Source organism: Saccostrea cucullata, unplaced genomic scaffold (genome assembly GCF_032062105.1).
Source record: "Saccostrea cucullata isolate Sc308-1 unplaced genomic scaffold, CSIRO_AGI_Scuc_v1 ctg1158, whole genome shotgun sequence".
In the NCBI taxonomy this organism is placed as follows: domain Eukaryota; kingdom Metazoa; phylum Mollusca; class Bivalvia; order Ostreida; family Ostreidae; genus Saccostrea; species Saccostrea cuccullata.
The window spans coordinates 1-22118 of NW_026926078.1; the positions used below are offsets into that span (position 1 = coordinate 1).

A 22118-nucleotide genomic window follows, 5' to 3' on the forward strand; every position below is an offset into this window, starting at 1 on the left:
ATCACAATTTATATTTACAATTTTTTTTCATTCAGCCAGACAGCCACAGAGATCATCTCAGATCCAAACTGTTTATGTATATACACATTGTTTACATGTATTTAATTTTCTTCACTTTACCACTTAACCACTCAGCCACAAAGAGGTTGTCTCTGGTGTCTACACGTAAACCCCATGGACGCTGTAGATCACAGTTATCAATGTAACGGAGGAACTGTCCGTCCTGATCTAGGATGTGGATACAGTGGTTGTTATAGTCTGCTGTCAGGATCTGACTCTGGCTGTCTGTTTTGATGCCGATAGGATAGAATGATTCCTTGTCAGTAGGGGGATGACCAGTGTATCTAAATCGGAGTTTTCCTGTCTGATTAACCACCACTACTGCACTGGCTCCATTGTCAGCCACACAGATATCCAGGTTCCTGTTCTCACTGATGTGTTTAAGGTCACCAGATGAATACAGAGGTTTACCTGCACTATCAAACTGAATGGTTTGCATCTCTGTGGAGCCAGAGTAACGGACAACTTTTGATTGTTTTTCATCATCACCGACCATGGTAACCAGGAGGTCACCAGAGGAGGTACTACAGACATTGTAAGGCGTCCACCCCTGTAGTCTGATCACTTCCTTTATCTTTTTATTCTTCACTTTGTTGACAGTTCTTGTTTTTGTGTCAGTATAAACTAGACCTCCACTCCTTGTTACTGCTATGTCCCGTGGTATGTTCCCAGATTTGGTTTGGATTGACTTCAGTAGTTTGCCCTGGAGGTTGTAGAGTTCCATGACTTTGTCTCCTCCACAGGTCCAGATTTCTTCATCACTGAGACAGGTAACACTGTATGATCTATACCCAGTGTCTATGGTGGTGATGAGCTCTGGTTCATCAAGCAGTGGTTTGACTGGAGGACAGGATACAGCTTCTGGTGTCTTCATTGTGTAGCCATGTTCTTCTGTTGTAATGGATAATGCTGACAGAGAACCAAACATTTGATGGAGCTGTTCTGTGTTGATTTGATGAGGAGAAAATCTTGGTAATAAAACATTTACTTTAGGAGGTAAACTTCTGAATTCAGCATTCCTGGATTTGTACCCAGAGGTTAGGGAGACATCATTGGAGTCCAGTATTTTCTTCAGATCATGTATGCTCTGTTTTACTTCAGAATTAATCTGTTTGATTACATTTTCCTGTTTATTTAGAGCAGCCAGGTGTTTAGATTTTATCTCATCAATTTCAGATTTCTGTTTGTTGACAATGACATTAATTTCTCTATGCCAGTCTTCTCCTCGTTTGGTGACAGCTGTTGTCAGTTTCTCATAGTGTTTTTCCAAGTTGACTTTTTCAGACCTTAAATCTGAAGTAATTTCCTCAAATGTTGGGAGGATTCTTTTCTCTAGTTCTTTCAAGTCATTTTCTAAATCTTTTGTTTTTGAACTGAGTATCTGCAGAGCATCAGATAAATCATGTCCTTTATGTTTCCCAGAGGAGATGCAAGTAGAACAGACAGAAATGTCACATTTCTCACAGTAAAGTTCACATTGTTTCTGTGCATGGTTTGGACATTTTGGGTAGTTAGAAGTAGATTTTCTCTGTTTGTATGGTACAACTTTGTGTCTTTTAGAGGAATCAGAGAGATGCTCCCCTACACAGGCCTTACACAGGTTAATCTGACAAAGTTCACAATGACTCTGTAATGCAGCTTTTTGACACAGGTCACAGAGGAGGATGTCTTGGGCACTGTAACGGGGGTCCATCACTGGGGTTTGGGTCAAACCAGCAGATCCTGTTATGTAAAGACAATAAAAGTTCAAGGTTTTTTTGGTGAAATTCTAAGACCGTTAACCAGTTTGGAAATGTCAGTAGGGAAATATTGATTAGTGTTGACAGTAAAATAAAAATGGTCTGTACACCTTGTGTATTTATGAGGAAGAACACGGTGTTTGCAATTCTTTGTAATTTATATCATAAGTATCATCAGAAGTGCCACTTTTATGTGTTTAAATTAATGTCATGAATGACAACAACTAGAGTAATGTACATAACAAAAAGTTAAATCATAAATATGATTGTGTCACCTCTAAATCCATCATGGCTACCCAAAAAAAAACAATATAGCATAATATAAATATACTTTTTATAGTATAATATAAAATAACTCTTGTATGTATTTTAATTGATGTGTTTAATTACACCTGAGGTCATTAATGACAACAGCTGGGGTAATATCTTGTTACATTAAATTCACTAATATACATATATCACATGGCTTCGAGGGTTACATACCAGAATATTTGCCCCGAGGTGACAGGAAAGCCCTGGAGTGTTATGTCACCTTCGGCATCGGGTGACATAACACTCCAGGGCTTTCCTGTCACCGAGGGGCAAATATTCTGGTATAGTCACCCGAGAAGCCATGTGGTATATGTTATATGACATTTTTAAAATTAAAGGAAAATTAAAAATCATTCAAAATTGTTAAAATGTACACAAATAATCCAAAAAATGCCTTCTTGACGTTAAGAATAACGCTCCATTGTTTACATTTGCTTAGCAACCGACATCATAACATCTCGAACCCGAGCTAAAATGCGTAACGTAAAAACACGTGAACGTGATCGAAATAGTGACATAACTGTTTCCGTTGGAGGTGACATAACTGTTTCTGGCCGGACATAACTGTTTCCGGTGTGACTCGACATTTTTCAGGCTTTATAGCAAAACTTATTACATTAGTGATATAATAGGAAAACTTATTTTAAAAATGTTATATATATAATTTTCTCTCACCTGTAAATCCAACATGGCCTCCCTGATAATCCCGTACATCACAATTTACTTCCTTGTCTGCATTCTAAATATTTACCTGTTACCGGGTCATGTGATTTAAATACCTGAGATGTCTATATCTGCATTATCAGCCAATGTAGAGTAAATTTATTGTTTGGGAATCAAAGTAATGAGATGGTTATTTTATTCTCGCAAATGAAGCTTGGGGGGTTTATTGGATTGTTCCATATGTATCTGTCTGACTAGCTGTATGTAGGCATTTATTGTCTAGACATTATCTTTTTAACTACCAAAAATAATAAGTTCAATTTGGAAAAGGTCACAGGGTATTAAAGTATTAAGTTATTGATGCCTTGTAATAGCCAAAGTTTTAAAATTAAAATTCAGTTAAAGCTTCTAGCTGAGGCAAAGGTTGCAATTTACTGAAAAGTATGTCCTAACCCTACTTAAAGTTATTTTAACAAGATTGAGGTGACATATTTTAGAAATTGAAAAGATCTTGCCTTAGTCATTCCTTTAATGTTTATAAATTCAGAAAATTGTACTCAACACAAATGATCCTTCAGACATGAGAGTACATGAGGTTTGACTGTATGTAACAAACCTACACTTGTCATTTGCACAGGGTCATGGTCATAGAATATGAGTGAAAAAAAATATTTTTCCTAATAAAGTTTTATCATGAAGTAGCTTTCAAGATCGTACATATTATTGTCCTAGGTGCGTTAATTATGATTAAAGGATATTATGACATGACCTCAAGCAAAGGTCACTAGGTCAAGGTCACAAAGTTCAGAGAGACGTCTATGAAATGTATAATTTTATAACACAAAAAACTTTTGTTTTGGGAGTATCAATAGGTGATACTTGGAATACAGGTATTTGTGATTTTCATGAATCAATGCTTAATCCTAAGAAATTATGGTGTTTTTTGTTAATTGTAGGTGTCCGCTCATCAGGCCAAGAGAAAAATAGCTGAGTCAACAAAAACTCCTATTGAGTTTCTAGCCAAGTATGATGAACTCAAATCTAAAAAGTAAGTCAACAAAACTATCGAGTTCCTAGCCAAGTATGATGAACTCAAATCTAAAAAGTAAGTCAACAAAATCTATCGAGTTCCTAGCCAAGTATGATGAACTCAAATCTAAAAAGTAAGTCAACAAAACTATCGAGTTCCTAGCCAAGTATGATGAACTCAAATCTAAAAAGTAAGTCAACAAAATCTAACGAGTTCCTAGCCAAGTATGATGAACTCAAATCTAAAAAGTAAGTCAACAAATCTATCGAGTTCCTAGCCAAGTATGATGAACTCAAATCTAAAAAGTAAGTCAACAAATCTATCGAGTTCCTAGCCAAGTATGATGAACTCAAATCTAAAAAGTAAGTCAACAAAACTATCGAGTTCCTAGCCAAGTATGATGAACTCAAATCTAAAAAGTAAGTCAACAAAATCTATCGAGTTCCTAGCCAAGTATGATGAACTCAAATCTAAAAAGTAAGTCAACAAATCTATCGAGTTCCTAGCCAAGTATGATGAACTCAAATCTAAAAAGTAAGTCAACAAAATCTATCGAGTTCCTAGCCAAGTATGATGAACTCAAATCTAAAAAGTAAGTCAACAAAACTATCGAGTTCCTAGCCAAGTATGATGAACTCAAGTCTAAAAAGTAAGTCAACAAAACTATCGAGTTCCTAGCCAAGTATGATAAACTCAAATCTACCGTATATACTCGCCTATAAGTCGGTCCGCCTATATTTAATAAGCTTAAAAATCAGAGGGACTGACTTCATATAATACCATTCATTTTATAGCTCGCCTATAAGTTGGACATAGAGTTTTGGATCAGAAATTAACTCCTAAAAATCTGACTTATAGGCGAGTATATACGGTAAAAAGTAAGACTTGATTTTGTAGCTTTACTGGTCAGAAACATGAAGTGATTATTCATTATTGAGGTTTCCTTTGTCTGTTTAGCTATAGCTGTCTGTCCATGTGTAAACAGTTTCCAAAACCCTATACTCTTCCTAAAGTTTTAATCGAATTCAACGTAAGAATTGGAACACAAGTTGACCAAATCTTTATATCTCTTTTTGATTTCAACTGTTTTACCATGGTTACTAAATATAGAAACGTCTTAAGAATTCTCTCTAAATACAACAGCCTTACAGTTTTGTTTCAGTTGCTATAAGTACACTATACTAAGATACATACTGTGTTAGGAGCAAGAGTTAGGTGTCTTAATTACAGTACTAGCCAGGTCTTGTTATTATGATGTTTGGTTAATTTTGGTTGGCAATGTGCTACCAATTCAATCACTGACAATGTGTTTTTTTAACATCACTATCAGATTTATTATTTTTTTTGTTTCCATAGTAACAGAGAACTGGACCCTTTTGTGTTTCTCCTTTCCAAACTGTGTGAGGAGGAAGAGGTATGAATCTTGATTTATTACAGCGTTATGAAGATGTTGGACTCTATTCTTTCTTTTCAAAATACTGTAATACCAAGAGCAACGTAAAAATTATTTTCTCTGTGTGTGGAACAATAGGAATAATGACCTAGAGCTAGCAGAAAAGGATAAAATTTGCTTTTTTCCATTTTCATTGTGTGTAGTTCTTTGTATATTATTTACAGACCAAGGAGTACCTTGCTAAAAATGCCAAAGACAAAGCTGATAAATCTGGTTTGGCCCTGGCCTCACATAGCAGGGTCATTTCACAGCTGCCCGCCCCTGGGGCAAAAATCACCATGCAGGATTTCACAGAGGTGGGAACTCTCTTAAATACAGTAATAGGTCAAGAGTTGAGAATAATAACAAATCTTATTAAAGTTTGAAAATTTAACTGATTTCTGAAATTTAATTTAACTATGTCCTGTACATATGTTCCTTGTTTAACAGTTGAAGGACACACTTTTTAAAGAATCAAAAATGATGACTGCAACTACATCGTCAGAAATATTAAGGAAAGCCCTGCAGGAGAAACCAAACAAACGGAATGGTAAAATTAATCATCTCTGTTTATTGAAGTTAAACTGTACAACTGGTATTAAATATGGAAGCAAAACAGTGAATTTTTACATTATGTATCTTATCTTTTTTTTTTTTTTTTTTTACATGAAAATCAATTTGACATTCAAAAATAACTTATTCTATTATTATTAGTACTCCGAGAATTTAACAAACATAACAAATTAATTTTTGCAGTAAATATTCCTCCTCAGCCAGACTGGTTGTTTAAGAGACCTTCCCTGACCCTGGACTTCATTGTGGGAGTAGATGAACCCTCTGATCAAGTAAGCAACATACATCATACATCATCTTATCAAAAAAAGCACATCCTCAAAATGAAATTTCTGTGTGATGGTGTCATTGGGAATACATGACTGTACATTTGTCAGGTGTAAATGTGTTGATGAAACAGCTTAAATTAAACTCCTTTAATATTGAAAAAAAAAATTGTAGATGATCGCATAAAAAATATCAACAGCGCCAATCTGTGGATGTATGAACTCTGCCCTCTCTTCATTCCATAAATGAGTTCAGGTGTCTTAGAGGAGAAAGCATTCCTTGTTGATGTGGTCTGTTTTTAGCCTTAGATACTGATCAAGTAGAATATTGTTTTGTCAAATCAAGTATTAAAACAAACGCCTTACAATTTGCTTTGAAAAAAAGTCAGCCAAAATACAACCCTATTATGTGTTATATAGATCTGAGAACAGGGACATTATAATGACAACAGAATTTAAAATATGTTTACTTTAAGGTAGGACCAAATAGATAGGTCAGATTTTTCCTAAAATTCAATTTTTCTGAAACTTTGATATTTTGTTCTTGGATACAGAATCTCTCTTTATGATATGATAGAAATTCAACCGCACATTTTTTGCCCACATTGTCTGAAATATGGCCATTCTTACTCTTGTAAGAAGTTTGTGAAATCCGACATTCGACTTGAGAATGAGCCTTATTTTAGAATTTTGTATTGATCTATTGCAAAGGACAAGATAGGGTAACAGCCGAATCTAGCCCCTTATTTGATATAAAAATCATAACACTGGTAAAACTGTGATAGTTTGTACTTAAGAAGTTAAAATGATGCTTACTTTAAGACAAGCACTAATTTTGATTCAAAGCCTACATGGAAGCCAGTGGAGGGTGCAGAAATAAGACATTTTCTCGAATTTCCTCAATTCTGGTGGAATTTCATCATATTTCGGATACATTTCTCTTCGGAAAACATAGAGCACACGCTTGCCTATCTGAGATTTTTACACATATACTGCATCTGATATCAGTGTATAAAATTTTTAAATTTGGTAGATAGGCAAGTGTGTGCTCTATGTTTTGCGAAAGAAAATGTGCTGTAAAATTAGTGAAAATTTGCATAAAAATGAAAAATTTCGAAAATTGACCTATTTCCTGACCTCACTGTGACCTCTGTATACCCTAAATCTTAAAACCAATACTCATTTTGTTGCAGGGGTGAAAACAGGTTTTCAAATGATAAATTGTTGGATCATTCTGAAAGACAACCCAAATTGGGGGCCAAATATTGTTCTTACCCTATCTTGTCCTTTGTGAAATACTTTTATTAAAGATAACATTTTGTTACTTTAAATCAGTAAGTCACAATGATACTGGAAAATCGGGGTAAAATATTAAGTAAAAAAGAACATACATTGTGTCAGAAACTGAAAATTCACATGTAAATATTCACCAGTTTAAGTTTTCTTGAGAGAAAATGTATAATTCAATTTTTACAAAAAATTAATAGAATGATTCAAATGGGTCCTAGAATAAAATGTGTAAAAATAAAGAAAATTGAACCGGTGGTTTAAGATAGTTTGGTGATTTAAAAAAATTCAATGGCAAAAAACTACAAGATTCAGTAGATGACGTCACAATATTTGACCTTTGACCTCTTGATATGACCTTGACCTTTGTAGTACATAAAGAAAGAAGACTCCTTATATATGTGTCCAAATATCAGCTCTCTACTATTTATGGAACAAAAGTTGCACTGCAATTTATAACAGACTGTTACATGCTTGTTTATTGCACTTATATAGCGCAAACACATTCCAAAATGTAAGCTCCCAAATGACCAATATATAGGATTCTCTGATTATTTCACAAAATATAACGCAAATTTGCCAAAACTTATTATTTTTCTTTCAGGGATCATTCATTGTTGTCAGTATAGTAATGTTACTCTTTTTTCCTCCAGTACTTTTTTTAAGAAATGGGTTAAAATAGAATTCACGGGTGTTTTGTCCTACCTTAAATGAGGTTGTTTTTAATGTTTTTGATTTTACAGAATATTGTTCCTCTAAGCAGCATGAGTGTACCAGCTCAGGAGCACGCCATTCTGGATGACATGTTGAACTGTATGCAGGTAAAAAAGTCCATCATCTACAATATCAGATAACATAGGCAGATCCAGGGTTTTAGCAGCAGATTCTGTATAAAATTAAATCTGAAGAGGAGTCAAATTGAATATTCCCTCAAGAATATAATGATTTAGAATAAGACACAGTGTGTTAATTTTAGAAATTGCTTCTAGGAACAGAATTGTTTTTATATAGAGAGCATTAAGTATATTTTAAAAATAAGTTCATTACAAAAAAAAACAAAAGAAATAAGATAATTGGTGAAAATGGTAAAGAATGTAAGGGTTTTTAACTGAAGGCAGATTGTATTTCACAGGGGATTGAGGGTAAATACATCCTGGCTCGAGCTCTGACAGAGAGGTATGCTCCAAAGGAATTCATGTTGGACCAAAATCTGGGTAAGTACTGCTCTAATTAGATATAGATGTCAACATCTTGGGAGGTAGAGATGATAACCTCTAAGTAGATAGAGATATCAACATCTTGGGATGTAGAGATGTTAACTTTTGGGTAGGTACAGATTTCAAAAATTTGTAAGGTAGAGATGTCAAAATGTGGGTAGGAACTGGAATAGATGTCAAATTTACATGAAAGCTGGAATGTTTTGTTTTCCATAGATCCATCTCTACAAGACCTTGTCAGAAGAATTCTTCCCTTGTGTTGTAACTACTCTACTGTGGTGAGGTTTATTGAAGGTATGTTGATAAATTTATTTTTTGCCACATTAAGAGATAAAATATTCCTTCATCTGTAGAGAAAAATGTGTTAATTAATACAAGATCCTTTCTACACTCTGTAGTTATTTTTAACTTCATTGCTTTTAATATTTTCAGAGAAATCAGCATTTGAGTATGGACTCGTCAACCAGGCCTTAAGTGCAGCCATGAGAACTCTTATCAAGGTATGGCTTTATTCTTTAATGTACCATTGGAAAGTTTAAAAAGCTTTTATTTTTCAACTTCCTGTATGTGTAATAACTTCTTTTCATTTAATACTTTTTGGATTTAGAAGTTTTGTTCAAATACTATAAATAAATAAACTATTATTAACATTGTCTTTTATTCCTGATTTGTCAGTTTGAAATCAATTCGCATAGATAAATTTTGTGTAGGAAAAAACATTCTCTACAAATACTAGGGTTGTCCGTAAAGTTCGTGGACAACCTCAATTTTACGTTACTGGGAAATGGTAAGAAAAAATAATAATGCTTAAAATAAAATTCATACTTTAATTATTATGTATATCAAATTTCAAGAAAATACAATGATCAGAAATTTAATTGTCAAGCATTTCATTTTTATTTATATGTCCACCCGGAGCAATGTGCCGGCGTAAAAATCACGTCGTACCTGTGTAACGTCAGTCTATGAAAACACCTCAGAATTTTTCAACGTAGTCTCCTCTCAGCAATACACATTTCTGATGTCGTTGTATCCATTTATCAAATATTTGTTCATAATGGTCAGCTTTTGTTCGAAAAATGACATTCATCACCTCTTGTCGCAATTCAGATAGGTTATCGAATCGTCAACCTCGCAAATATGATTTGATATAGGGGAAGACAGCGAAGTCCATCGGGGCTAGGTCCGGGCTGTATGGAGGGTGTTTCAGGCACTCAAAACCAAGCAAATCAATTTCCAGCGATGTTTTTAGAGAAGTATGACAGGGTGCATTATCTTGATGCAGAATAACTCTGTTCAGATTTGCAGCTAGATACGGTCGCTTCTTACGTAATGCATGGATTAAGTCATGCCTTAAGACTTTGCTATAGTAGTCTGCGTTGACGGTTTGTCCTTGCGGAACAGCATGTGTCAATATCATTCCTTTTCTGTCCATAAAGAGTATAAACATATTTTTTCCCATTGATTTTGTCACTTTGGCTTTTTTGGTGGCGGGGAGTCAATATTTTTCCATTGGCTTGATTGCTGTTTCGTTTCCGGGTCGTAATAGTGGAACCAAGTTTCGTCAGTTGTTATTATACGATCTAGAAATTCTTCGTCCTTGCTGTATTTCCTCAAAAAGTTCTCAGACGCAGTTAGCCTGTCATTCATATTTTCAGGTGTGAGAATTCTGGGCACCCATCGTGCGCAGACGCGGTTCATTTTAAGCTCATTGACCAAGATTTCATGTGATGTAGTTTTAGATAATCCACATTTTTCTGCAACTTCACATACTGTAAGACGTCTGTCACAAGCGATGACGTTGCGAACTTCTTCAATAACATCATTCAACGCCCGTAAGGATGGTCTGCCCTCTCGCTTGTTATCCTCCAAACTCAATCGTCCGTTCAAAAATCGTTTGTGCCATTTGAATACCAACGAACGACTCACTTTTGAATGCGTATTTGATTCTTTCATGAATTTGTGTGTCTCTGTTGGGGTTTTCCCTATGTTAACACAAAACTTAATCACTGCACGCTGCTCCAGGCGTTCAAAATCTGTCACGTCTTCGGACAATTTGGCCAACGTAATCAAAGATTCTGAGATGAATTTAAGAAGCGTGTCTGAATGATTTAAAATTTTTATTTGTTAATCTGACGTAATATTTCTTACTAACGTCATAATGCATTTTTTCACGAATTTTAGCGCGATTTCTAATGCTAAAATGACGGGAGAATATTTTCTTAAAAGAAAAAAATTCGAGCGAGTTTTGACTGCTCCGGGTATCAATAGTTTTTTGTGAAATCCTTTAAATTTACATTTAAAAAATTAAATTGTATAAAAATTTCAAAGATAATTTTAAAAGGAATTATAAAATAAAGGTAATAGAATGAATATTTTTAACAAATGACGTTTAAATCTGTAAATCTAAGACCTGTCCACGAACTTTACGGACAACCCTCGTACAAAGCAAAATAAAAAGTTTGCTGCAATTAATGTCCCCCAGTTAAAATAGCTCGCTAGAGTTGCAAAAATGTCCTGCACATTCAAAAATTTAGGGTTCAGTATGAAATTTGATTGATTAGACGGACTAACAGAAGACTTTTTTTTTTTTTTCAGGACTACATGGTTCTTGTAGCACAGTTGGAACATCAATACAGATTGGTTAGTGAAATCATTATTGTGGTTCCATGCTGTTGAAATACAATTTAGACCATGCAAAGTTAATTCTTTTGTTCTCAGGTCTTTTCTCAAGAAATATGAGGGAGGGAGGGGGCATTTTTTTCTTTTTTTTATTGCCCCCAATACATAACCAGCTTTTTACATTGTACAAAACCTAAAAAAATGATGAGGGAGGTGATTTGATTTTTTTTTTGATTAAGCAATAAAAGGGTCAATGAGGCACTCTTGGAAGAGATGAGGGAACCAAGAAATTTATTTTATAGGGCCTTATACTTAGCTACCAATTTCCATGTAAAATTTTGTGAGATCAAATTTTCATTGTTTAAAGGAATTTAAATAATGCATTTATATGAGAATTTGTTGCCTTGGATGAAAAAAGAAATGGCTAGTTAAATTAGTTTTGGGAGCATGACTTCATTTTTAGCTCACCTCAACGAAGTTGGGGGAGCTTATGTAATACCCTCGGCGTCGGTGTCGGCGTCGGTGTCGGTGTCGGTGTCGGCGTCGGTGTCGGCGTCGGCGTCCCGGGTTAAGGTTAAGTTTTTTGGAGCAGTTTTCTTTTTAAGTACTTCTATGTCCTATATTGATTAGACATGCATGGAAGATGGTTCTAGTGTGTTTCATTGTACCAGTCAAAGTTTCAGATGCTGCAATTTTAGCAAAGGAATGACCAGGTTAATGTTTTTGGAGCAGGTTAACATTTTTGGTGCAGTTTTTGGTGTAGGTTTCATTTCCAAGTAACTATAAGCCCTATGTTAACCAAACTTGCATGGATGATACATCTAAGGATGCATACTACCGGGCTTGCTTCGGATGCTGAATCTGACCTACTTTTTCCGGTTGAGTGAACAGGTTAAAGTTTTTTGGTGCAGGTTTCATTTCCAAGTATCTGTAAGTCCTATGTTGACCAAACTTGCATGGATGATACATCTAAGGATGGATACAACCAGGCTTGCTTCGGATGCTGAATCTGACCTACATTTTCCGGTTGAGTGAAGAGGTTAAAGTTTTTGGTGCAGGTTTCATTTCCAAGTATCTGTAAGTCCTATGTTGACCAAACTTGCATGGATGATACATCTAAGGATGGATACTACCAGGCTTGCTTCGGATGCTGAATCTGACCTACATTTTCCGGTTGAGTGAAGAGGTTAAAGTTTTTGGTGCGATTTCATTTCCAAGTAACTATAAGCCCTATGTTGACCAAACTTGCATGGATGATACATCTAAGGATGGATACTACCGGGCTTGCTTCGGATGCTGAATCTGACCTACATTTTCCAGTTGAGTGAACAGGTTAAAGTGTTTGGAGCAGGTTTCATTTGCAAGTAACTTTAAGCCCTATGTTGACCAAACTTGCATGGATGATTAATCTAAGGATGCACACTACCGGGCTTGCTACGGATGCTGAATCTGACCTACATTTTCCAGTTGAGTGAACAGGTTAAAGTGTTTGGTGCAGGTTTCATTTCCAAGTAACTATGAGTTCTTTAATGGCCAATCTTGCATGGATGATACATCTTAGGATGCATACTACCAGGCTTGCTTCGGATGCTGAATCTGACTTACATTTTGTGGATGAGTGAAAATGTTAGTTTTTGATGTATGTTTCATTTCCAATTAACTATGAGCCTTATAATGTGCAAACTTGCATGGACGATACATCTTAGGATGCACACTAATGGACTTGCTTCGGATGCTGAATTCGACATATATATTTTTCAGATAATAGACCATTGTATAAACCAAACTTGCACAAATGTTGCATCAAGAGATGAAAACTCAAATTTGCTTTAGATGCTGAATTACATTTTCATGAAGAAGAACTACTTTAAATTTTTTATGTTGGTCTACTTCAAAGTATCAGATCAAAATTGCTTAGATATTTTCATTTTTGGAATGTACATTTTTTGTTGGTTAATTGTGTGACTTTGCCTTATTTAAAGACAACATTCGTTGAGGTGAGCTCTGTAATCTCTGATTACCTATGTTTGTCTTCCCACCATAAAATCGTGGAAAAATTAATCCCTCAATGTGATATCCTCTTCTCTCTGTTTGTCAATGTATTCAAATTTCAGTTTTATCAATAAGTATGGTCATTTAATGTTTTGAGGAATGCTTTATTCTAATGTATTAATGTTTCTAGTTTGCAATTTTCTTCTATGACAGGGTAATCTGAGTTTACAGAAGCTGTGGTTTTACATTCAGCCAACCATGAAGACACTGGACATTTTGGCTTCTGTGGCAAACTCTGTCAACAAGGTGTACAACTATACTATGTCTTTGATTTTGAATTGTCATATATATAACACTTGGCCTCAAATTGAAATTGGAAAAAATACCCCGAGAATAATTCTGGTTGTTGTACATTTTAAAAGAGGTAGAGCCACTTTGGGCTTTATTCGGCCCTGACAATTTCTGAAAATTCAAAACCGCTCAGTTTAGGTTGCAAATGCAGTATTTATCACTTGGACTGTTGGTGACCACATATCTATTAATTGTGACGTAATTTCACATCTAGTCAATGCATTATGACGTCATAAAATGCGTCATTTTCCTCATATCCTGTAAATTCCTTTGAAAATGACCTAAAGTTGAAGCGTTTTTTCAATATTTAATATAGAGCACAACCTCTGATCCAAAATATGCCAATACATAATGAAAGGTCTATTTTTGAAGATCAGAAAACATGTTTTATTTTTTGGATCGTGGGCTGTGCTCATATTTTAATTCTTTGTTGAAGGTAGTCAAATATGCATATTTTCTGCAAAATTCAAGAACATTGCAATTTCTCAAAGCCTGATCTCAAATATTTGGATTCTCAAAACAAAATTTCATTATAGAACATGAAAGCACCAAGTGTCTTCTTTATTTTGATATATGAAAATGGAAAGAGGGCGATAGTTAATTAATTGATATAAGTACAGGGCCATATTATGCATAAGATGGCTCTTGCTCTTTCTCCTCTGATACATGTTTATAGAAAAAAAGTGTGTTAATTCCATACAAGAGTTTCAAGTTTGTTTAAGTAGAGCCAATTATTCTATGAACATTCTTCAATGTTTTATACATGTTGACAGGGGGAGTGTATAGGAGGTGCAGTCTTGAGTCTCCTCCATGACAAAACTAGTGGATTAGTTGGGTAATGTAATGTAAATTATACAAGTATTTCAACTTCATCAATCTTTAAGTATGAAATTATTGTCCAGTAGTATTGTAACCAAAAATTCACATCAATAACAGAAAAAAAATCGTAGTGTAAAAAGATTTGTCTTTTTTGGTTTTAGGGATTCAAAAGGACAGGACCTTTGTCTTTACCTTACACAGTCAGTAAGTATTCAATGTCACAATGTTTGTCAACACTGGAACTTTTTAGTTGTTGAATTAATATGTGTGCATGAACTGATATGGATGCCAGAGAGTATTGTAACATTATAATTAATTAAAATTTTTCTACAGGCCTCCGTCCCATACTTTGAGATTCTGGAGAAGTGGATTTATAAAGGAATCATCTCAGACCCTTACTCTGAGGTAAGTTAATTTTAAAAGGTTTTTATAAATTCTTGAGATACACCAACCATTTGAATAGTTTTTATTTAAATGCTATAAAAAGTATCAGTAAAGAGATAAATTATGACAAAAATTGATCAAAGTTGCATGTGTGAAATGATCTGAAAACCTTATATCTTTTGAGAATCTTTTAGCAATGTTTGATGAATAAAATTGTAAAGTCTTATTTTGTTTGTATAGTTTCTTGTGGAGGAGAATGAGACGATTAACAAGGAGAAGTTACAGGAAGAATACAATGATGCATACTGGGAAGGCCACTACACGATCTGTCGGGAGCGGATCCCAGTATTTCTAGAACAGGTGGCCAACAAAATCCTCAACACCGGAAAATACCTCAATGTCGTACGACTTTGTGGTAAGAAAGATTTCTTTTTATAATTACTTTTTTTTCTCCAGAAAAAGGTTACAGTAGCAATTTTTTTAATAACAAAATACAACAAATAAACTAATTTGTTGTATACAGTATTTAGAATTTCTGATCTTTCACTGTAGGTCGTGATGTGCAGTGTCCTTGCGCTGAAGAAATTGTGTACACAGTGAAGGAAAGGAAATACTATGAACAAATAGAGAAGGCTTATGAGTACTCTAGTAAACTACTGCTAGAATTACTAGTGGAAGAGAAGGAACTGATGGCCAGAATTAGGTATAAATTTATGGTAGTATAATTTATTGATGATTTCACGAGGAAACAAAAGAAATCCCTCGATAATTATGAAATGCAGAATTTGAATCTATAGTAATGAAATATTTGGAGATAACAAACACACTCTAAAATCCATACAAACATTGACCTCTACAACATAAGACATAGTATCAGGTGTCATGGAGGAATGAGTATCCCCCGCTGACCTGTCTTTTATGATTGGAAAATATGAAAAAAAAAAAATCTGTCACACAATTTTAAACTTGGTTATGGTATGAATTTTAAATAACTTGATTTGGATTTTAGATCCATTAAGCATTACTTCCTGTTGGACAAGGGGGACTTTATTGTCCAGTTTATGGACATGACAGAGGACGAGATGAGACAAGATATGGAGAACATCACCCCCACACGTCTAGAGACCTTACTGGAACTGGCTCTTAGGACCAGTACAGCTAACATTGACCAGTTCAAGGACGATCTCAGGTGAGTACAGCCAACATTGACCTGTTCAAGGATGATCTCAGGTGAGTACAGCCAACCAACATTGACCTGTTCAAGGATGATCTTAGGTGAGTACAGCCAACATTGACCAGTTCAAGGACGATCTCAGGTGAGTACAGCCAACCAACATTGACCAGTTCAAGGATGATCTCGGGTGAGTACAGCCAACATTGACCAGTTCAAGGATGATCTCAGGTGAGTACAGCCAACATTGACCTGTTCAAGGATGATCTCAGGTGAGTACAGCCAACATTGACCTGTTCAAGGATGATCTCAGGTGAGTACAGCCAACATTGACCAGTTCAAGGATGATCTCTGGTGAATATTGATAACAGTCTAGTTCAAGCATGATATAAGTAAGAACAGCTACCATTCATCATCAGTATCATATCAGGAGATCGCATGGTGAGTATAAGATCAACAAAACTGAGATGTATTGACAGATTTCCAACTGTAACTCATTGTTATATACTTATTACAAGGAATAATTGTCTTTAGTTATTTTTTGATTTCATGATGTGATCAATCGATTGGCTTGCATGATAATTTGCAAAAACACCGAAGACATTTTTTGAATAAAATTATCATGCAAGCCAATCTATTTATCATGGTCATGAAATAAAAAAATCTGACAATTATTCCTTATATTTACATGGTTTTCATTCTGCCAATCCATATGCTAGAAGCCCCGCTTCTTGACACTATATTTGTCCCGCCCTGCACATGATATTTTTTTAACACACCTATCAATGAACCAGTACAGTGATGGAGAAATAAAGTAAATTAACCATTTGTCATTTTTTCTCGATCAAAAACATTGGAAATGTACATATTGTGGTATAAAATCTCCGTTAATTTACTCTTTTGTAGAGTGGAGTTGCTTCCATTTGACCTTATCACACAGCTGTTTAAAATCCTTTCCATAGAAACAAAGAAAGAAAAAGGTTTGGTTTAAAAGCAATATACTGTATTATCAGGATCACATGGAATACTGAGTTTATTGTCTTGAATGGTTATATTTTTTGAACTTGATTCTCGTTTAAAGTTTCGACGTCATCCTGAAACCTATGGGTTCTTGTACAGTTCATAGAAATGAATTTATCTTTTATATAATTACAGAGTATAAAGTAGACCCAACAGACCTACACCTGTCTGGACTTGAGTCCTTCTCCTTTGACTACATGGTCAAGTGGCCAGTGTCTCTGGTTCTTAACAGGAAGGTATGGAGTCTGTTGATAACTTGTCACTGTAAGGCTACATAAAATTGAAATTCTGGCTCCGGGATCATGAAACTGTCTTAAATCTTAAGCCAGACTTAACTCCAAAAATTTGCACTTAAAATTTAAGATTGGTCTTAAAGTGGATCACAAAAAAATGTCTTAGAGTTAAGATTGGAATTTTGTCTTAAATTTTAAGACTGCTAATGGGCAGTCTTTATTTTTAAGATTGGTCTTAATTTCTGTCAAAATGGCTGACCTTATTGGACGTATGCGCCGTTATTTTCAACAAAATCCTCATAGAAGGCGTCTTCCTCGTCCTCGTTTATTTCGGGATAGATTTAATCCGCTGGAAATGAGGGACGATGATGAACTGTATGAGAGATACCGCTTTCGACGACCGACGATCATCTTTATTGTTGATTTGATTGAAAATTACATTCACCATCCAACAAGAAGATCCCTCTCTCTGCCAAGTCTTATTCAAGTTCTTGTTTTCTTGCGTTTCGTTGCAACTGGGGCATTCCATCAGGTTGTAGGAGACTCCATACACATCTCCAAGTCCACCGCGGGTAGATGCATTCGACGGGTAGCGGCTGCACTGGTGAGATTTTCCGGGAGATATATAAAATTCCCAACAGGTCAAGATGCCGTCAATGTGAAAAGGAATTTCCATGCAATAGCAGGTATCTGATTCTATTCATGAGTAAAACATAAGAAACACTCGCACCAGCCATTCGCTTCCAATTAACCCGCTTTGTATTTTGTAAACATACACGACCTTCACATTTGTTGCGATGACACCCCCTATATTCAAGAACGCACAGTACCGTAAACACTCTTGTAAAATGATCTATCAATGTGAAACGACACGGGTGGAAAAGCTAAGGGAGATTTAGAAAACCCTTATTTATTTAATAACATAACTCATAACTTTTAGTTGTAGGGCAATAGATGTTACCAATTTAGGCAATATGTCTAATAACTTACATAATGATTTACAGTGGTGCAACCTGTTAAATTATATATACGTAATAAACCTTTATCAAAATGAGAGAACTTACAGCAAATTAATGCTTTCCAAGCTTCCCCACGTGTCTTATAGTTACAATGGTTTATATACCATTTGGAAACAATAGAAAATTCAACTTAAAATCTAGTGAATGCACCCAAGGGATGTACTTTAACTGATTTTAGTAACACCCAAAAGGTTAAATTCCTCGGTAATAGCCAATCAGAATTTAGATAAACATAAACATGTGCCTAAAAACACGTGCTATTACCTGAGAAGGTTTGTAAATAAAAACAAATGATATTGGGGAGAAGGCAATATACAAATATATGCAAAAGGACATAATATTATTAAAATTATTTAATATTAAATACATTTATGCCTTGTATTTTAATAATATTATGTCATTTTGCATATATTTGTATATTGTTAATAACAATTAAAAATCATTCCTGTCACACCTTGTTATTAACAAGATAACATTAATTCAGACTCCCTTTTTTAACAACATTTTTGTTATTTAATTTTTTCTTCCATATATTTGCCCCATGATCTGCATGATAAATAATTCTAATAGCTAATGTCTATAAACAATTAAGAGGCCCATATAGGCCACAAGACTCATCTGAGAATTTAAAACAGAAATGTACAGCTATATATATAGTTATGTCCATAAATCTTTGCAATGTTAATTGGCAAATTAATTATACAATGTACTCTGTTGTGGTCTTTGCAAAAATTGGGATTGTTTGCAAATCTATATGATTATGATTGACTGTTTTTTTCTATGCATAAATCCCAAGCAAGGATCACATCTTCTCAGCACTGTGACTCTTTGAGGATCTCCATTTGAGTGAAAAATTCTCGAGAGGGACATTAAACAATACACAATCAATCAATCTTAGCACTGTGACTTAATGCACCCTGCTTAAGGGATCTTCATTTAAAGCTGTTGTTTGCTTTCCTTTAAAGGTTTTCCTGGTATACTTGGATGCATCGATGGAACTTTTATAAGGATACAAACACCCAAAGAAAACGAGCAGGACTTTGTTAACCGTAAAGGTTACCATTCCTTGAATGTACAGGTAAAATGGGAATACAGTCAAAACACGCCATCTCGAACTCCATGGTACTGAAAAAAACTTTAAAATATATCTGAGTATCAGAGATGTCAAGGGTAAAATATTATAGGAATAAGGTTCAGACTGCCAGATCATTTCAGCATATCCATGGCATTCGAGATACCAGTGTTGAGATACTGTTCAACTGTAATATATTTTTACATATTTTTGGCTTGGACTGTGTTATAAAAATTTAACAGAAACCCATACCTGAAAAAGCAATATGGTAATCTTTTTTTCCATCCATATATTTCAGATGACATGTGACAGTAATTTTCTTGTAACGAACTGTGTTGCAAGATGGCCAGGCTCGTGTCATGACTCAAGGATATTTCGGGAGAGTAAGCTCTGTGAGCAATTTGAAAATGGTAATACATTTTAATACATGTAACTCAATACCATAATGAGTATACTCAACATTGTCTTGAAGTTGAGCTAAAATATATATGTGTTGTCATGTCATTTTTATATAATTATATGTACCTTGTACATACATTATTTTTCAAGGTCAGCATGATGGATTATTATTAGGAGACTCGGCTTACCCCTGTAAAACTTACCTGATGACTCCTTTTAACACAACTAATGATGTGCACTACAGGGAGAAATTCAATAGGGCCCTTTGTAGGACAAGAGTCCTCATTGAACAGACCTATGGTATTTTGAAAAGGAGGTTCCCCTGCCTGTCAGTAGGACTTCGAACCAACCCAGACAGAGCGTGTATGTATGTTGTTGCATGCGTTATGCTGCATAACATTGGGATCCTACGCCAAGACATTGTAACCACAGACATTAATGACCTAGTAATAGCTGGTCCTGACATTGAGGACAACTTGCAGCTGATGAACCAAAATGGATTTGGTTACCGAGAATATATTGCTCGTCAGTTCTTTAACTGAAAATATCTGTAACTTTTGTTTCCATCCTATTTTTATCCAAAATAGGTCAAACTCTATGGTAAGACATATTTATACTTTATACGCTCCTTAATATTTTATTATGCGGTATAAAGATTACTCCCTCTCCGTATGTCATCTCAATAATCTATATGTAACAAAAGATACAAATAAATAAATAATATAACAGATTTATTACATATCAAGTAACAATAATACTGGAATTGCACAAATTTCCTTCAACATTAACAAAGAAGTACAATTATAGCAACTACAAACAAATGACAAATGAAGGAAAGAATATATGTAAAAATCTTCATTTTCAAGAAATTAAAAATCTTGTGTTATGAACTAGCTGTTATGAATTACGAAAAAAGTTGGCACTATAATCATTTTGATTATTCATGCATATGCAACCTTTTAGTTAGTAAATTTTTCCTTCATTGTTGTGCCTAATTTAATTTTATATCAGAGGTATAATCTTACACAGTTTCCAAATGGATGATGAAAATCAATGTGCAATTTAACATGCACCAAATGCATTGTACTATATTTTACATGTGAACTGCAATGTACTATATTCTTATTGCAAATAAGAGAAAAATTTTTAAATTCAGATCAAATTTTTGGGACATGCATGATTATGCATGAGTGTATAAAGGGAAATAACTATAATGTTTTGACTCTCAATGTGTATAATGGACATTTTCTAAATTTGAATTATCATCCAATTCAAGAAATAATAAAAATATGAAAGTTCAAGTGAAAGAAATGTTATATATAATAATGATAACATTATAACAATAAATATAGCAAATCAAAGCTTATTCCCAATTGTTTCCAACATATGTACAGTAACGGTATATGGAATTGTGCTTTGGTAATAATGAAATTGTATACTGTACTACATATATATTTTTTGTTAAAACAACAACTTTCAGAAAATATACCACTTCAGATTTAACAATTTTAAGGAATAGAAAATGATATGAAATAATTATATTTATAAACAAGTACAACATCTGTAAAAAAAAAAACCAAACAACAAACAATAGAAAAACTGAATTTTTTGTACATGTATAATCTTATTTGATTAAAGAAGATATCAATGCTCAATGAAGGACTTTAAAAAAATGATATATCTTGTGTTTTTTTTTTATAACTTTGTTATTTGATTCAAAAACTGAACAAGAGGACCAGAGGGTACATCACTCACTTAAGTACTGTGGCTAGGAAAAACACAAAAATTAGTATAGTATTAAAAAGTTTAAATGCATGAGTGATCCCGACCTACTCCTAAAAGGCAGAAGGGGTAAGGGGGAAGGGGTACAATTTGAACAAACTTGAATCTTCACTACCCGTGGATGCTTTCACATAAATATGAACAATCATGGATTTCATGATCTTGAGAAGAAGATATTTAGAGATTTTTTTCCCCTATATAATCCTATATACCGGTATTTACATTTGCAAATGTTTTCCTTCATGTAACACTAATGAAACGAATGCGTATCTATAACTGTATAAATATCCGTACGGGGTCAAGAGGTCATAGATGTGCGTATGGATAAAAATTTGACGTAATTTCTCAGTGACATCATAAATGGTCGACGCATGTTCAGTGGATTACATTGGGTTTGAAAAATACTGCATTTTACACTTTAAAAGTAACAATCAGGCTAATACTAATATAAAGTATGAACTAGTCACAAATGTAAATATAAGTAATAAGGTGTCATTTTAAAAACATCTATCCCGCTATAAACATTATCTATTAAGTAAAACTTTGATCACCTGTTGTGGTCCCACCCTAACCGTGGGGGTCATGATGTGAACAAAATTGAATCTGTACTACCTTAGGATGTTTTCACATCAGTTTCATCTTTCCTGGCCCAGTGGTTCTTGATAAGATTTTTTT

The 22118-nt window shown here is 34.4% G+C and overlaps 3 protein-coding genes across 11 annotated transcripts in view; 2 read left to right on the forward strand and 1 right to left on the reverse strand.

Annotated features, from left to right (window-relative positions):
- Positions 1-46: 46 nt before the first annotated feature.
- LOC134270686 (uncharacterized) overlaps positions 47-22118 on the reverse strand; it is a 44843-nt gene continuing 22771 nt past the window's right edge. The window contains exons 1-2 of one of the 3 annotated variants that reach the window (XM_062752937.1): positions 2787-2872; positions 47-1782 (exon numbers count right to left, since the gene is read on the reverse strand). In XM_062752937.1, coding sequence (XP_062608921.1) covers positions 92-1753 — 1662 coding nt within the window. In that variant the 5' untranslated portion in view covers positions 1754-1782; positions 2787-2872 and the 3' untranslated portion in view covers positions 47-91. Of the gene's footprint in view, positions 1783-2074; positions 2080-2786; positions 2873-22118 lie in introns of those variants that run through there. The other 2 variants (XM_062752939.1, XM_062752938.1) reach the window with 2 other exon arrangements.
- The window catches only part of LOC134270684 (gamma-tubulin complex component 2-like), an 84420-nt gene continuing 66606 nt past the window's right edge, over positions 4305-22118 (forward strand). For 5 of the 7 annotated variants that reach the window (XM_062752928.1, XM_062752933.1, XM_062752935.1 and 2 more), the window contains exons 1-19: positions 4305-4396; positions 5161-5218; positions 5422-5553; positions 5687-5786; positions 5993-6081; positions 8106-8183; positions 8495-8576; positions 8796-8873; positions 9012-9079; positions 11178-11222; positions 13407-13499; positions 14318-14379; positions 14525-14567; positions 14697-14768; positions 14988-15162; positions 15300-15450; positions 15757-15936; positions 16825-16898; positions 17074-17174. In XM_062752928.1, coding sequence (XP_062608912.1) covers positions 4317-4396; positions 5161-5218; positions 5422-5553; positions 5687-5786; positions 5993-6081; positions 8106-8183; positions 8495-8576; positions 8796-8873; positions 9012-9079; positions 11178-11222; positions 13407-13499; positions 14318-14379; positions 14525-14567; positions 14697-14768; positions 14988-15162; positions 15300-15450; positions 15757-15936; positions 16825-16898; positions 17074-17174 — 1761 coding nt within the window. In that variant the 5' untranslated portion in view covers positions 4305-4316. The remainder of the gene's footprint in view (positions 4397-5160; positions 5219-5421; positions 5554-5686; positions 5787-5992; positions 6082-8105; positions 8184-8494; positions 8577-8795; positions 8874-9011; positions 9080-11177; positions 11223-13406; positions 13500-14317; positions 14380-14524; positions 14568-14696; positions 14769-14987; positions 15163-15299; positions 15451-15756; positions 15937-16824; positions 16899-17073; positions 17175-22118) is intronic. The other 2 variants (XM_062752934.1, XM_062752936.1) reach the window with 2 other exon arrangements.
- Positions 17422-20203, forward strand: LOC134270687 (putative nuclease HARBI1). Its single transcript, XM_062752940.1, has 4 exons — positions 17422-17857; positions 19156-19268; positions 19561-19672; positions 19812-20203. The coding sequence occupies exons 1-4, from the start codon at positions 17422-17424 to the stop codon at positions 20201-20203; spliced, it is 1053 nt and encodes a 350-aa protein (XP_062608924.1).